General features: G+C 40.8%; 1 protein-coding gene across 3 annotated transcripts in view; it reads left to right on the top strand.

The window, feature by feature from the left end:
- Positions 1-13,337: 13,337 nt before the first annotated feature.
- Positions 13,338-14,676, top strand: part of HSD17B4 (hydroxysteroid 17-beta dehydrogenase 4) — a 114,937-nt gene continuing 113,598 nt past the window's right edge. For 2 of the 3 annotated variants that reach the window (XM_061624666.1, XM_061624675.1), the window contains exon 1: positions 13,338-13,728. In XM_061624666.1, coding sequence (XP_061480650.1) covers positions 13,671-13,728 — 58 coding nt within the window. In that variant the 5' untranslated portion in view covers positions 13,338-13,670. The remainder of the gene's footprint in view (positions 13,729-14,676) is intronic. The other variant, XM_061624685.1, reaches the window with a different exon arrangement.

Below are 14,676 nucleotides of genomic sequence, written 5' to 3' on the forward strand. Positions count from 1 at the left end.
TACAGAAGCAAGTATCAATGTTGACAGTTAGAGAAATTGAAAGGAAATTAAATTTTGCTAAACAAAGGACTTTTGAATTTGCAAATAAACCTGGGAAATGGTTAGCATATAAATTAAGAAAAGAACGTCAAAAAAATATTATTTTAAAGATACAAGAAGGAGATGAGACGCTGACAGATAATGTAAAAATCAAAAAGATTTTTCATCAATATTACTCAACATTGTATAAGTGTCAAGAAATTCCATCTGAAAAAATAGAAGAGTATTTATCTAAACAGAATTTGCCGAAAATTACAGATTTTCAGAGACAAGTTATTAATGGCCCTATTACGTCAAGAGAGATATCTGAAGCTATAAATAAAATTAAATTAGGAAAGGCGCCAGGACCAGATGGGCTATCTGCAATGTATTATAAATGTTTGGAGGAAGAACTCTTGCTACCCTTACAGTCTACAATGAATTCTATTTTGCAAGAGGGAAAGATACCGGATAGTTGGAAAAATGCTAATATAACATTAATACCTAAAGAGGACCAAGATTTAACTAAAACAAAAAATTATCGGCCAATATCTCTACTGAATAATGACTATAAAATTTTTACAATGATTTTGGCTGAAAGATTGAAAATAATATTGCAACAATTTATTCAGGAAGATCAATCAGGGTTTTTACCTAAAAGACAATTACGTGACAACGTCAGGAATGTTTTGAATGTGTTGGAATATTTAGAACAACGAAATGATAAACAAGCAGCTTTGATTTTTTTAGATGCTGAAAAAGCATTTGATAATTTGAATTGGAAATTTATGTTCCAGGTTTTGGAGCAAATGGATTTTGGAGACAACTTTATAAAATGGATCAGATCGACTTATACATCACAGAAGGCCCAGATAATTGTTAATGGAGACTTAACGGATTCATGTGAAATACAAAAGGGTACAAGACAGGGATGTCCATTATCTCCCCTTTTATTTATTCTGGTTTTAGAAGTGCTGCTTAGAGATATAAGGCAAGATAAAAGGATTTCGGGATTAAAAATAAAAAAAGAAGAATACAAATTGAGAGCATTTGCTGATGATTTGATAATTGTACTAGAAAACCCTTTGGAAGGAATTCATATATTGATGGACAAATTAAAAGAATTTGGACCGTTAGCAGGATTTAAGATCAACAATCAAAAAACAAAGATGTTGGTGAAAAATTTAACTTTAAGGGAACAGAAAGAGTTAATGAACAAGACAGATTTTACAATAGAAAAAAAGTTGAAATATCTAGGCATCATCATGACAAATAAAAACTCAAAGCTGTTTCATAATAATTACGAAAAATTATGGACAGAGATTAAGAAAGACTTGCTAAGATGGGATAAACTACAACTGTCATTAATGGGTAGAATATCTGTGATAAAAATGAATGTATTACCGAGAATGATGTTTTTGTTTCAAACAATACCTGTAATATCCTCTGATTTACCTTTTAAACAATGGCAAAAAGATATTTCTAAATTTGTATGGCAAGGAAAAAAACCAAGAGTTAAATTTAAATTACTTCAAGACGCTAAAGAAAGAGGAGGACTGGGATTACCAAATTTGAGACTTTATTTTGCTGCCTGCTGTTTAGTCTGGATAAAGGAATGGATCTTATTGAGGAATAAAAGACTATTGGATTTGGAGGGCCACAATCTGAAGTGGGGATGGCATGGATACCTATGGTATGACAAAGTAAAAGTAAACGTAGACTTTAACAATCATTTTATAAGACGTTCTCTGTTGAAAATATGGAATAGATACAAACCAAGGTTTTATTCGAAAATACCATTATGTGTCTCAAGTCAAGAAGCGTTTTATAGAAGAGAAATGTCTGGAAAAGAGAAATGGTTAACTTATCAAGAACTATTAGAAAATGTACATGGAGAATACACAATGAAAGAGAGAGAACAATTGATAAAGGAAGGATATAGTTTTCATTGGTTTGCCTATTTACAATTGTTAGAAAGATATAAAATGGACAAGAAAATGTATGGGTTTGAAATAAGTAAATCTGATTTTGAAATAGGTTTGTATACAAATGATGAAAACATAATTGCAAAAATGTATAAACTTTTATTGAAAATGGATATGGAGGAAGAACAAGTAAAAGAGTGCATGGTAAAGTGGGCAAAAAATTTTGGTCATAACATACAAATGGATCAATGGGAAAATATGTGGAAAAAAGGCTTGAAATTTACATTATGTTATAATCTTAAAGAAAATTTTTATAAAATGATGTACCGTTGGTACATGACTCCAGAAAAGCTGTCAAAAATGTATAGTAATGTCTCTAATGTTTGTTGGAAATGTAAACAACAAGAAGGATCTTTTTATCATATGTGGTGGTCATGTAAAAAGGCGAAATTATTCTGGGCACAGATAGGTAGGAAGATGCAAAAAATTTTAAAGATAAATATTCAGTCAAAACCAGAATTTTTTTTACTGGGTTTTATGGATAAACAAATAGAAAAGAAATATGGAAGAATATTATTATATATGATTACGGCAGCAAGATTATTATATGCACAAAAGTGGAAAATGGAATCAATACCAACAATGGAAGAATGGCTACTGAAATTAATGGACTTAGTAGAAATGGATAAATTGACGTGTTTACTTAGAGAAAAATCGACAGATACATTCCTTAAGGATTGGAAGCCTCTCTTAGACTTTTTGTCGAAAGATCAAAATAAAATGATGATACTGGGATTTGATGATTAATTAAGACAGCTTATGGAGAAAAGGGATTCTGTATGTACATATTAAGGGACAGGTTTGATGTATATTATATACTTATAGCTGATCTGTGACAAATCGGAAGTCAACCATTTTATTTTTATTTTTTGTTGTAGTATTGTTATGTTTTTTCTTACTTTGTTTTGTTTGTTTTTTGGAAAAATTTGAATAAAAACTATATAAAAAAAAAAAAGAAAAGAAATAAATCCCCGTTTAGACAAAGGAATATGCTTGCCCACTTATGCAGGATATTTTATACAGGCAAGGTCAAATTTAAGATTTTTCATATTCTCATCCATAGTGGCAATTTGCCTTTTACATGTGTAATTCATTGTTTAAGACTAAGTCATTTCTCTTCATTAAAAGACAACTTGCACAAGCTCCAATTCATTTATAGGGGGCTTTGAGGCATAAAACTGGGAAGGCTTTCAGAATGTGATGGCAAAATTATCCCATTTTCCAGGAGCATGTCTTACTATCAAAGATCATGAGAAAATAAAGATTGCTTCTCTGAATTAAAAATACTGAAACAAACATATACTAAGTTAGCACATATAAGCACAGCAATCAAAGGTTGGTGGGGGGCTATGACATTATTTTTAATGCTGGAGCCTGAGTCTGGGAGCAAAAAAAATGAGTCCTTCAGAGCATATACAGTGTTTCCCTCATTGCTAAGTTACCAGACACAGCTGATGGGAGCCTGTGCCACTGTACCATAGGCCATGATTTTGCAAACACAAGTTCTTTCAGCATTCGTTCTATAAATGAAGGATAGATTTACTACATCCCTTCCTAAATTCGCCTTGCAGTGAAGACTCTTCTTCAGGCTTGAAAAAATACATCGGTTTAAAGCCCTCCCCAAGTATCCCCCTGTGTACTACTGGGCCCTCTCCTGAACGTCACACATTTAGTGCAACAGTTTGAATGATGATTCTAACCACATTCAGTTGAACGTGATTATAATCCTCCCTGTGACTGGGAACCCTGCACAATCTGGGTTCCTGATCAGACTGAGGATGTTTTGCTGAACACAGAATCTTCTTGCAGACAACACTCAATGCATGAAGTGCAGATGAGTTGAGAGTGGTGGTGGTGATCATAGGAACATCAGGTAGGGCTTACACAGTTTGAGCCCTCATACATTCTTGTGAAAGCTGGAAGACAGCTAAGGAGTTGTAGCATTGGCTGGCATACTTGTCAGACTGTGTAATGGTGAGATGCGTAGAGCAATTGACACAATAGCTCCTGAGTGCCTTCTCTGCCAACATTATGCCTGCAAGTAGCTGTCCTGCAGAACTTTTCTGAGTAGTGAATGTGCTCTTGTCATCTGGCCAAGAGGGTGTTGTTCTGACACCTTTGGCAGCCTGCTGTTACAAATTTGTGAGGCATTTAAGGGTTAAAATTGGCTAGATGCAGGCAGAGTTGGATGGCACAGTTAGCGCAAGTCCAATGGAAGCATCCAGAACAGTATCTCTTCAATTTGGACTGGATCAGTTTAAACTTTTTTAGCCTGAGGATGTGGATGAAAAAAATGCTTGGAGGATTGTGGCTGACCATTAGCCTTCTTCACGCTTGTCCATCTTGGTTTCTTAGAGCTAGCCAAATGGGACTGACTGAGGGGGAGTGATTAATGCTTTATTGGAGAAGGGGGAGATACCACCCACCTTAAAGAAGGTGGGGGTGTTCCCCCTCCCTAAGAGGACCTTCCTGGACCAAAAATAGTTAAACAAGTATCACCCAGGAAAATATCTCCTTTTTGGGCTTAATAAGGGTGGCAGTGGCCCAGCTTCAGACATGCGTGGAGGAAACTAGGTATTTGGATCTGTCTGGTTTCAGGCTGGTGATGGCTCTGAAACCACCTTGGTTGATGACATTTGTTGGAAGGCAAACAGGAGAGGTTGTTCTCAACCTCTCAGCAGCTTTTGATGCTGTTGACCATGGTATCTTTCTGGAGCAGTGCAGGACGGTTGGGATTGGGGAACTATACTTCAGTGGTTGTGCTCCAAGCTCCAGAGCTTCCAGAAAGTAATAGGGGTGTCATAATTTAGTGTCATAGGAGTTGTCCTGTGGCATCCCATAGGGCTCCATCTTGTTCCACATACTATTTAATATCTATCTGAAATGGCTGAGAGTTTTGGAGTGAAGGGTCACCAATATGCAGATGATACCCAGTTCTATCTCTCTGTTTATAGTTACTTATAGCTGCCTTGGAAATATCTATATCCTGAAATGTGTTATTACACAGCCACAGAAGTGGCTGTATACTATAGCCAGCCTGGATTTTTCACATTCCACCATGTTAAATTGAAAATACTCCCTATGCCGTTCTGCTGCTTCCCATAAGCTCATTTCAAAACAAAATCTTACAAAACATACAGTCCTGAACTCAGAGACGCTTGCTTAACAACCCTCTACAATTTCATGGCGATGCACAGAACACTCAGACAGAATCTAGAGTTCAAAGTGTAAACCAAGAGGAAAAAAATCCAGAGACCTGTTGGACTTTTTTCTGTCAGAGTTCTCATAATTGGTTGAAATTAATTAAAAACCAGCCATGTTCACAGAGTACTTGTAAAGCTATTACTGAGTTTGCCCCATACTCTGACCTTTACCTTCTGTAGTTTAAAAAAACTGTCAGTGTTCTAAAAGCCAAATTCAATGCTGTTTGACTTGGCTAATCAGGGAGCCACAACCATGCCAGACATTTATTCCACTTTAAAAAGTCATGCCTTCCCCCAAATAATCTTGGGAAGTATAGTTTGTGAAGGGTGCTGAGAGTTGTTAGGAGACTGCTATTCCCCTGACAGACAGACCTCCAGTGGGCAAAGTGGTTTAACAGTCAGCCCCTCTACCCAGAAAATTCTGGGGTTATAGCTCCCCAATCCCCTCCCCCCACCTTCCTTCTCCCCCTCTCCCATTCTCCTCCCCTGTGGACAGTTTCACTCATCCTAAGCATGACTGCACAGGAGTAAATCCCACTGAACTCAGTAAGCATGCTCATGATCAGACCTGTATTTCCTCTCCCCCTCACACTTTCCCCCTCTCCACCCTTCTTCCTCTCCCCCCCTCTTCATGCTTCCTCCTCCCCTGCCCACTCCAACCATCCCTCCCCCTTCCCCTGAGGTCAGTTTCACCTATCCTAAGCATGACTACTCAGGAGTAAATTCCACTCAACTCAACCAGCAGGCAAATGATCAAACCTGCCCTCCTCCTCCCTGCACCACCACCCCCTGGTCAGTTTCACCTATCCTAAGCATGAATGCAGGGGAGTAAATCCCATTGAACTCCGTAAGTATGCATATCATCAATCCATTCTCAGCAAACTTGCACAGGATTCCATTTCTTACCTCCTGGATTGAAAAAGCAGAGAAATTCACCAATAAGCAAAAACAATCTTGTGGTTTAAGAATGTACCTATAGCCAACAGATATTTCTATCAAACTTTTAAAAGCAGGGAAATTGGGCAGCTGGTATAGCACAGTGGGGAGGAGAGCCTGGCTGGGAGTCCAGAGTCTGCGAGTTCAAATCCCTGCTCGTGTCTCCTGGGTGTCAAGGGCCAGCTAAAGTTCACCCACATAGTGAGTGGCTCAGGGGTTACGTGCCCTGCCACCTTTGGAGCCGTGGGCAAGCTGCATAGTCCCAAGGAGCCCAGTTTTCCCCCAGCTGTCAGTTGCGGACAAGGAAGGGGCTGGCTTGTGCAGCTGTGGCAAGCTGAGCAGGCCCTAGCCAGCTAGGGAGGACTAGCCTCAGAGGAAGGCAATGGTAAACCCCCTCTGAATACCGCTTACCATGAACACCCTATTCATAGTGTTGCCATAAGTCGGGATCGACTTGAAGGCAGTCCATTTTTTCCATAGTGAATGCACCAGGGGAGCAGGAGACCTAGCCTCCTCTCTGAGATATTGTACAGCTCTACTAATTTGTCAAAATGCAAACACAATGTGGGTTGGTCTTCCACACTCCAATCTACTTTCTGTGTAGCTTGGAAGAATTTGGTAATATCTGTCTCTGAGCATTTGGTGAGTGGTGGCAACAGCTGCAATCAACCCAAAGAACAGAAACAAGACATGTGCTATCCTGATCTTGTTTTAGCAGGGAATAAGCAACAATATTAGGACAGCTGATATAGTTCAGATAGTCACTTTAAATGTTTGATTTACTTTGCAATTTTAGTAAAGTTTCCTATAATGAATCATTTTCTTTTGCTTCTGTTTCTGTTAATATGTGAAGTACAGCAACACTTTGCATAATTTACACTAAAAAAACCTCCAAAATCAATTGTGGAATAATGGCACTGACTATTCTGCAGAATAGTCACCAGTAGACACGAGGAGTGTCTTAATTTGCACAAGATAAAAGAGTGGAAGGTGAAATATATTCTAGCAAATTTCTAGGTGTGCTCTATGTTTTTAATTGTCCATGCCAATCCTTCCTTAAATGGAGTGTTTTAAGCATAGCAAGCTGAATACATGCATCTTGGTTGGACAAGTTTGTTTTTCCAGCAGCTAGATTCAATGCTTAAGTAGGAACATATTGTTTACGTTATGGACTGCCTTCAAGTCGATCCCGACTTATGCTGACCCTATGAATAGGGTTTTCATGGTAAGCGGTATTCAAAGGGTGTTTACCATTGCTGTCCTCTGAGGTTGAGAGGCAGTGACTTGCCAAAGGTCACCCAGTGAGCTTCATGGCTGTGTGGGGATTCAAACCCTGGTCTCCCAGGTTGCAGTCCAACACTCTAACAACTACACCACACTGGCTCTCAGCAGTATATTGCAGTCAGTCTGATTTTACATCAAAGTTGCAGTTTCAGATTCAACTGTTAATGCACCCAAAACAGAAATAGAATATAACCTCCCATTTGAAACAAAAAAGGCTGTCTTCACCATCATATGGCATTGACCAATAAAAAGGCTTTGAAAATAATAAAAATAAATTTGACACAGAGTGAATATATATTTTTTAGGTTAGATTCCCTGTAGAAACAGTAGAAATATAGGAAAGAATCAAAGTAAGAACACCAACATACAAAAAAAGTAATTCTCCAGCTTTGAAGAGGCAGTCCTGATTTCAAGTGTTGCTATCACTCAGCATATGCTCAGAGGCGTATGTTATCAAATTATTCCAAGCTACACAAGATGTGGATTGGACTGTGAAAGACCAACCCAAATTGAGTTGCATTTTGACAAATGTGCAGGGGAGTACAATATCTCAAAATGGAGGTTAGGTCTCCTACTCCCCTGGTGCATTCACTATAGCTGCCCATTTCCCCTGCTTTTTAAAGTTTGATAGAAATATCTGTTGGCTATAGGCACATTCTTAAACTGTAAGGGGTTTTTGCCTATTAGTAAATATAAATAAGGATAACAAAGAAAAACAGAAATAAATCAGTAATACTTACTTAAGTCAAAATCTAGCTTACATCAGATGAAATTATATACTTATTCATTCAGCTTATTTTCCAGCTCTGCCTTCTTCTGCCATATTAGAAAAACTCAGCAGTTTTTCTATAATTTTATTTATTTATTAACATGCATAACATATTCCTGTGATCTGTGATCCAAGGCAACAGGATTTTATCCCCACTCACCAGCTGAGCAGGGATTGAAGCTTTGTGCAAAAGAGACCTTTGAAGCAGCTCACACATATGAGCTAATTCAAAGATGCTCTTGCAAAGGGTTTAAGACATCTCCTACACTCCCATTTGCTCAAATTGGAGCATGGGAGCTGTCTTAAAATCTTTTCCAAATCTCCCCATATTTCCCTGTTAATCATCCATGATCAAGGTCTTAAAGGGGGAGTGAGAAGAGGCTTTTGCAAGTCTCCCCCCTCTCCCTTTAAGTTCCTGATAATAGAGAATTAAGAGAAGGGCAAAGGAATTTGGCAGGTGGGCACCCCTACCTGCAATAATATGATGTCATAATGATGCCATGTGTTTGACAAGTGGGCAGCTCAGCCCACCTGTCTAATTTGGTCCACATGGCAGATCCTGATAAATATCTGTCCCATGGAACCCAAAAATCTCCTTACCCCTGCTCTAATGCTTATCTTCTTTAAAATCTTGAAACTAAAAAAGCAATGTTTCAGCTTTCAAAAGTTGAAAACATGCCAACATCCAGTTTTTTCTACAGTAATAAAACATGTTATATATTTATGAAGATACAGGAGAGATTATAGAGATGAAGATCTAATTATGAGGTTGGGGCAAATAACTGGAGAGAGGGTGCCCAATACAATAGCGGTGTGTGTAGTACAATACTCCCCCTAGTGGTGGAAAAGTGTGGTTTTAATTAATAATTTGAAGGTAGTTCTTATTAATTAATTAATTTATTTATTTATTTTATTTTATTTATATCCCGCCCTTCTTCCCAACAGGAGCCCAGGGTGGCAAACAAAAGCACTAAAAACACTTTAAAACATCATAAAAACAGACTTTAAACTACATTAAAACAAAACATCTTTAAAAACATTTTAAAAATCTTCCAAGACATCTTTAAAACAAAAAAGGTTAAAAACATATTGTTTTTTAAAAAAGGTTTAAAAACATATTAAAAAGCAATTCCAACACCGACGTAGACTGGGATAAGGTCTCAACTTAAAAGGCTTGTTGAAAGAAGGTCTTCCATAGGTGCCAAAAAGATAACAGAGATGGCGCCTGTCTAATATTTAAGGATAGGGAGTTCCACAGGGAACGTGCCACAACACTAAAGGTTTGTTTCCTATGTTGTGCAGAACGGACCTGCTGATAAGATGGTATCTGCAGGAGGCCCTCACCTTCAGAGCGCAGTGAAAGACTGGGTGTATAAGGAATAAGACGGTCTTTCATGTATCCTGGTCCTGAGCTGTATAGGGCTTTGTACACCAAGACTAGAACTTTGAAATTGGCCCGGTAGCAGATGGGCAGCCAGTGCAATTCGTTCAGCAGTTGGGTGTCATATTGGCAATACCCTGCCCCAGTGAGCAGTGTCGCCACCACATTTTGCACCAGCTGCAGCTTTGGGACCAACCTCAAGGGCAGCCCCACATAGAGCTCATTACAGTAATTGAGCCTAGAGGTTACCAGTGCGTGGACAATAATAGTCATGCTATCCCAGTCCAGAAACGGCTGTAGCTGTCTTACCAGCCGAAGCTGATAAAAGGCACTCCTAGCCACTGAGGTCACCTGGGCCTCTAGCAACAAAGATGGATCCAGGAGCACCCCCAGAGTACGGACCTGCTCTTTTAGAGGGAGTACAACCCTATCCAAAGCAGGCAACTGACCAATTATCTGGCGTCAGGAACCACCAACCCACAGCACCTCCATCTTGCTGGGATTCAGACTCAGTTTATTGGCCCTCATCCAGCCCACCAGGCAGTGGTCCAGGACTTGCACGGCCTCTCCCAATCCAGATGTTACAGAGAAATAGAGCTGGGTGTAATCAGCGTACTGCTGACACTTTGCCCCAAATCTCCTGATGACTGCTCCCAAGGGCTTCATATAGCATGGGGAAAAAGATGGTACCCTGCAGCACCCCATAGCACATCTGCCAGGGGGCCAAAAGAAAATCACCCAATGCTATTCTCTGAAAACAACCCTGGAGATAGGATTGGAACCACTGTAAAACAGTGCCTCCAATACCCATCTCACCAAGTCTGCCCAGGATACCATGGTCAATGGTATCAAAAGCCACCGACAGATCAAGTAAGAGTAACAGGATCGCACTCCCCAGTCCTTCTCCTGATAAAGTTCATCCATCAGGGCAACCAAGGCTGATTCAGTCCCATGACCAGGCCTGAACCCAGACTGGGATCCGTCAAGATAATCTGTTTCATTCAACAGTACTTGCAATTGCTGCACCACAACCCTCTCAATCACCTTCCCTAAAAAGGGGTATTTGCAACCAGGTGGTAATTGTCACAGACCAATGGGTCCAGGATGGGCTTTTTCAGGAGCGGTCGGATCCCCGCCTCTTTTAGGGCGGCTGGAACCACTCCCTCCCACAATGATGCGTTGACCACACGCTAGATCCACTTGGTCAAACCCCCTCGGCAAGCTTTAAGCCAAGAAGGGCAAGAGTTGAGAGGTCACATTGCTGGCCGCATCATCACAAGCACCTTGTCTATGTCATCAGGCAGCATCAACTGAAACCATTCCCAAGAAGTTGCAGCAGATGTTGCACTGGACACCTCATTGGGGACTACAGTAGATGTGGATGGGGCATCAAGACTGCTGTGGAGGCGAGCAACTTTACGCTCAAAGTGCCTTGCAAACAATTCACAGTGGGCCTCCGAAGGGTCTAAAACTCAGTTTCCTGGAGTTGATGTCATCAGACTCCTGACAGTATGGAAAACTACACTGGACGGCTACTTGAGGATGTGATGGAGGGAGACAAGTGGGCCTTCTTTGTCGCCCTCACCGCCACACAGTAGGCACGGTTATGATGTTTTACTTGTGCCCAGTCTCACAGCACATCTTTCGCCACTTGCGCTCTAAGCCATCTTCCAGCCTGTTTCATTGCCCTTAACCCACTGGTGTACGAAGGTGCAAACCAGGCTCCACAATGCCGGACAGGGCGCTCAAGGGCAGTTTTTCTAGCATACACATCTTGTAACTTCACAGGAAAACAGGCTTCAAACTGCAGATAAGATAATTGGGGTGATATGGATGTGAAATTAGTTGCTTTAATTTTGTGAAATTTAAATTCTTGTATTTATTTGTAAATTTGCACACATGCATATAAATTAGCACATGTGAATTTTCTGCAGTTTTGAGTCTCTGGGCCCAGGCCCTGGATATTGTGAGCACCTAGCAGTGCCCCTAGTGGTGTACTAGGATAAAAAATGCAAGCAAAATTTGGTAGCATTACCTAGTAGTTGGAGAGAATGCAACCTTTGAAAAAATTCCATATTCAGGTGATGAAACCCATTTTACTTGAGTTTTAGGATCCTTCTCCTCAGTGACTAAATTCAGCATTCTCTAAATTAGTCCAGTACCTAAAATTAATCTAGAGTTCTGTTAATAAAAATAGCGTAGTTTCTCTTACTTCTGCTTTCTGCCTACCAAGGAACCATTATTATTATTATTATTATTATTATTATTATCATCATTCATTCATTCATACATACCCCGCCTTTCGGCCAAAGTCCCTCAAGGCGGCTTACAAAAAACACAAATATAACAATACAATATAAAATAAAACAATACAATTTGCAAAATACAATTTACAAAAGTTGAATAACTGCTCTTAGGCTAACAATGAAAATGCACTACACATGAGGGAAAAGGGAAGAACAAGGAAAAAAGCATGCTCAGGCACCAGTTCTTAAATTACAGTTATCATGACCAGCTGGAATGGAAGCAGGTAGCCTGATAGCATGGTGGCTACTGGAGACGGCAAGGGCAGCTAGTCGCTCAGCAGAGGAGATGAAACAGCTCACAGATGGATCAGCTGCACTTTGACATGATGGCATCTGGTAAGTAAAACCCCACTAGATGTTTGTAGGGAATCATGAAAATTGCCTTGAAAGATGGATGCTTTCCAAGATGCTAAAAATGTTTTAAAAAGAAAAAAGAAAAAAAATACCCACACAAAACAATCTTGATACAATTATATGATCAGCTGTATCAAAGCAGAAAAATACACAATGTGAGATCCAAATTACACAATGTGAGATCCAAATTACACAATGTGAGATCCAAATTACACAATGTGAGATCCAAATCATGATATTACTGATCTCTATGTATGGATGTGAATGTTGGACAGTCAAAAAAGTGGATAAGAGAAAAATAAACTCATTTGAAATGTGGTGTTGGAGGAGAGCTTTGCGCTTACCATGGACTGCGAAAAAGACAAATAATTGGATGTTAGAACAAATTAAACCAGAACTATCACTAGAAGCTAAAATTATGAAACTGAGGTTATCATATTTTGGACACATCATGAGAAGACATGATTCACTAGAAAAGACAATAATGCTGGGAAAAACAGAAGGGAGTAGAAAAAGAGAAAGACCAAATGAGACTGATTGATTCCATAAAGGAAGCCACAGACCTGAACTTACAAGATCTGAACAGGGTGTTTATAACAGATGCTACTGGAGGTCACCGATTCATAGGGTCGCTATGTCATAATTGACTTGAAGACATATAACGAAAACAAGCCCCATTGTACTCAGTAGGATATACATCAGAGCAGACATATACCGGATAGTGTTGTGACGACGAGGCACAGGTACAACAGGGGCTTCTATCCACAGCATAGCCTGCACGTTCCTTGCTATTTCCATTATTTTCCCCTCCACTACCACTCTCTCTACTCCAGCCTTCCCCAATCTGGCGCCCTCCAGACGCTGTGGAACTCCAACGCCCCACCCAGCATGGCCAATGGTCAGTCATGATGGGAGCTCTGCAACATCTGGAGGAAACCACGTTGGCTCCATCTGCTCTACTTCCTCACGCAGCATCTTATTACAGGAGCAGGAGATTTCCTGGTTCCCATGGGCGCAGCCATTTTTAAATGTCTCCTGGGGCGGAAGTAAAAGTTGTCGCTTTCAAATCCTCTCATGTATTTTCCATTCGAAAAAACAGCATGAAGGGCTCTGCTTTTCATTAGCTTTTGTTTGGAAGCGGAGACGCTGGTGCTCAAGTGCAGCTGCATTAACATTACGAGATCACTCCACTGATTTCTGAGGGACGTTCTCAGTCCCGCCCTCGGGCTTCGGTTGAAACGGATCACGTGTGTATATCTAGAAAATCCATGCCTGGCTCCACAACGGACACTTTCAACAAATTACACTTCCCAAAATGCAACGAGCCAACTCACGCAGGCGCATTTTTCTCGCCCTTTGCTCGGCTTGTTTGTCACTTACCTTTTGCTCTGCGAAGAATCTGTGGAGGAGTGTCTGTTGAGTTACAGAAGCACCATGTCCTCTCCATTGAGGTTTGACGGGCGGGTGGTGCTGGTGACTGGTGCTGGGGGAGGTAAGCAGCGACCTCGATTGTTTCAAAGATTGCTTCTTAAGTGTGTGTTTTTGGGGGGGCAGTGCGCGTCGGGACTTTGTCCCGTTACTTTTTTCGTAGCTGGCCGCCTGCCAGCCCTCTCCAATCCGACACACACACAAAAGCAGAGAGAGAGAGAGAGAGAGGAGGAGGGGGGCTTCCTAGCCAAACCATACAGCAGAGGCTTCTGCAAAGCTGCCCCGAACATAGCGGGGCAAGAGACAGGCTGCGGGCAGAAGCAAGCGAAAAATCTGCTTAATTTGGAGGGGGGGTCGGAATTAAGGAGATGTTTGCCCACCGATCTGTAGCGGTGCAGTGTGAGGGAGGTGACGTGAAGGGACTCTGCACCTGAGAGAAGTTTACACCAGAGAACGGTGGCGAGGATGACGGAGGGTGAGAGGAGTTTACACATGGGGAGGGTGGAAGGCGATTAGGACCCCAGGAATGATTATTTTAACTTCAAATCACCCAGCCTAGGAAGGAATCGGGTGTTGTGCTTGCTTCTTGGCTTTTTCACCCTCTCCCAGAGGTGATAGATCAGTTCAGGTTTCAGAAGAGGAGGAGGGGCACATTAGTTGCAAAGCATTTGAAAGGGATGAAGAATTGTACCCTTTCTCTTTCTTAAAAAAACAGGCTTTAGAAGTTTGTGGGATCTTCTCGCCTTCCCTCCGATTCCCCCCCCACCCAATCTGAAAGTGTTCCGGATGCAAAGTATTATGATTTGCAAAGGCAGAAGGAAAATGGGTGCTTGTTGCTTCAGGTTGTTATATGAGCAACAGATTATTCAAAGCAATGTCTTCTCTGTCAAACTCAGCCCAGAAAACATCTCTCTCTCTCTCTCTAACAAATTTAGGCTACAATCCAGTACACACTTACCTGGGAGTAAATTCCATTGGACCCAATGAAGCTTACTTCTGAGTAGACATGTAT

This window comes from Rhineura floridana, chromosome 1, assembly GCF_030035675.1.
Source record: "Rhineura floridana isolate rRhiFlo1 chromosome 1, rRhiFlo1.hap2, whole genome shotgun sequence".
Taxonomy (NCBI): domain Eukaryota; kingdom Metazoa; phylum Chordata; class Lepidosauria; order Squamata; family Rhineuridae; genus Rhineura; species Rhineura floridana.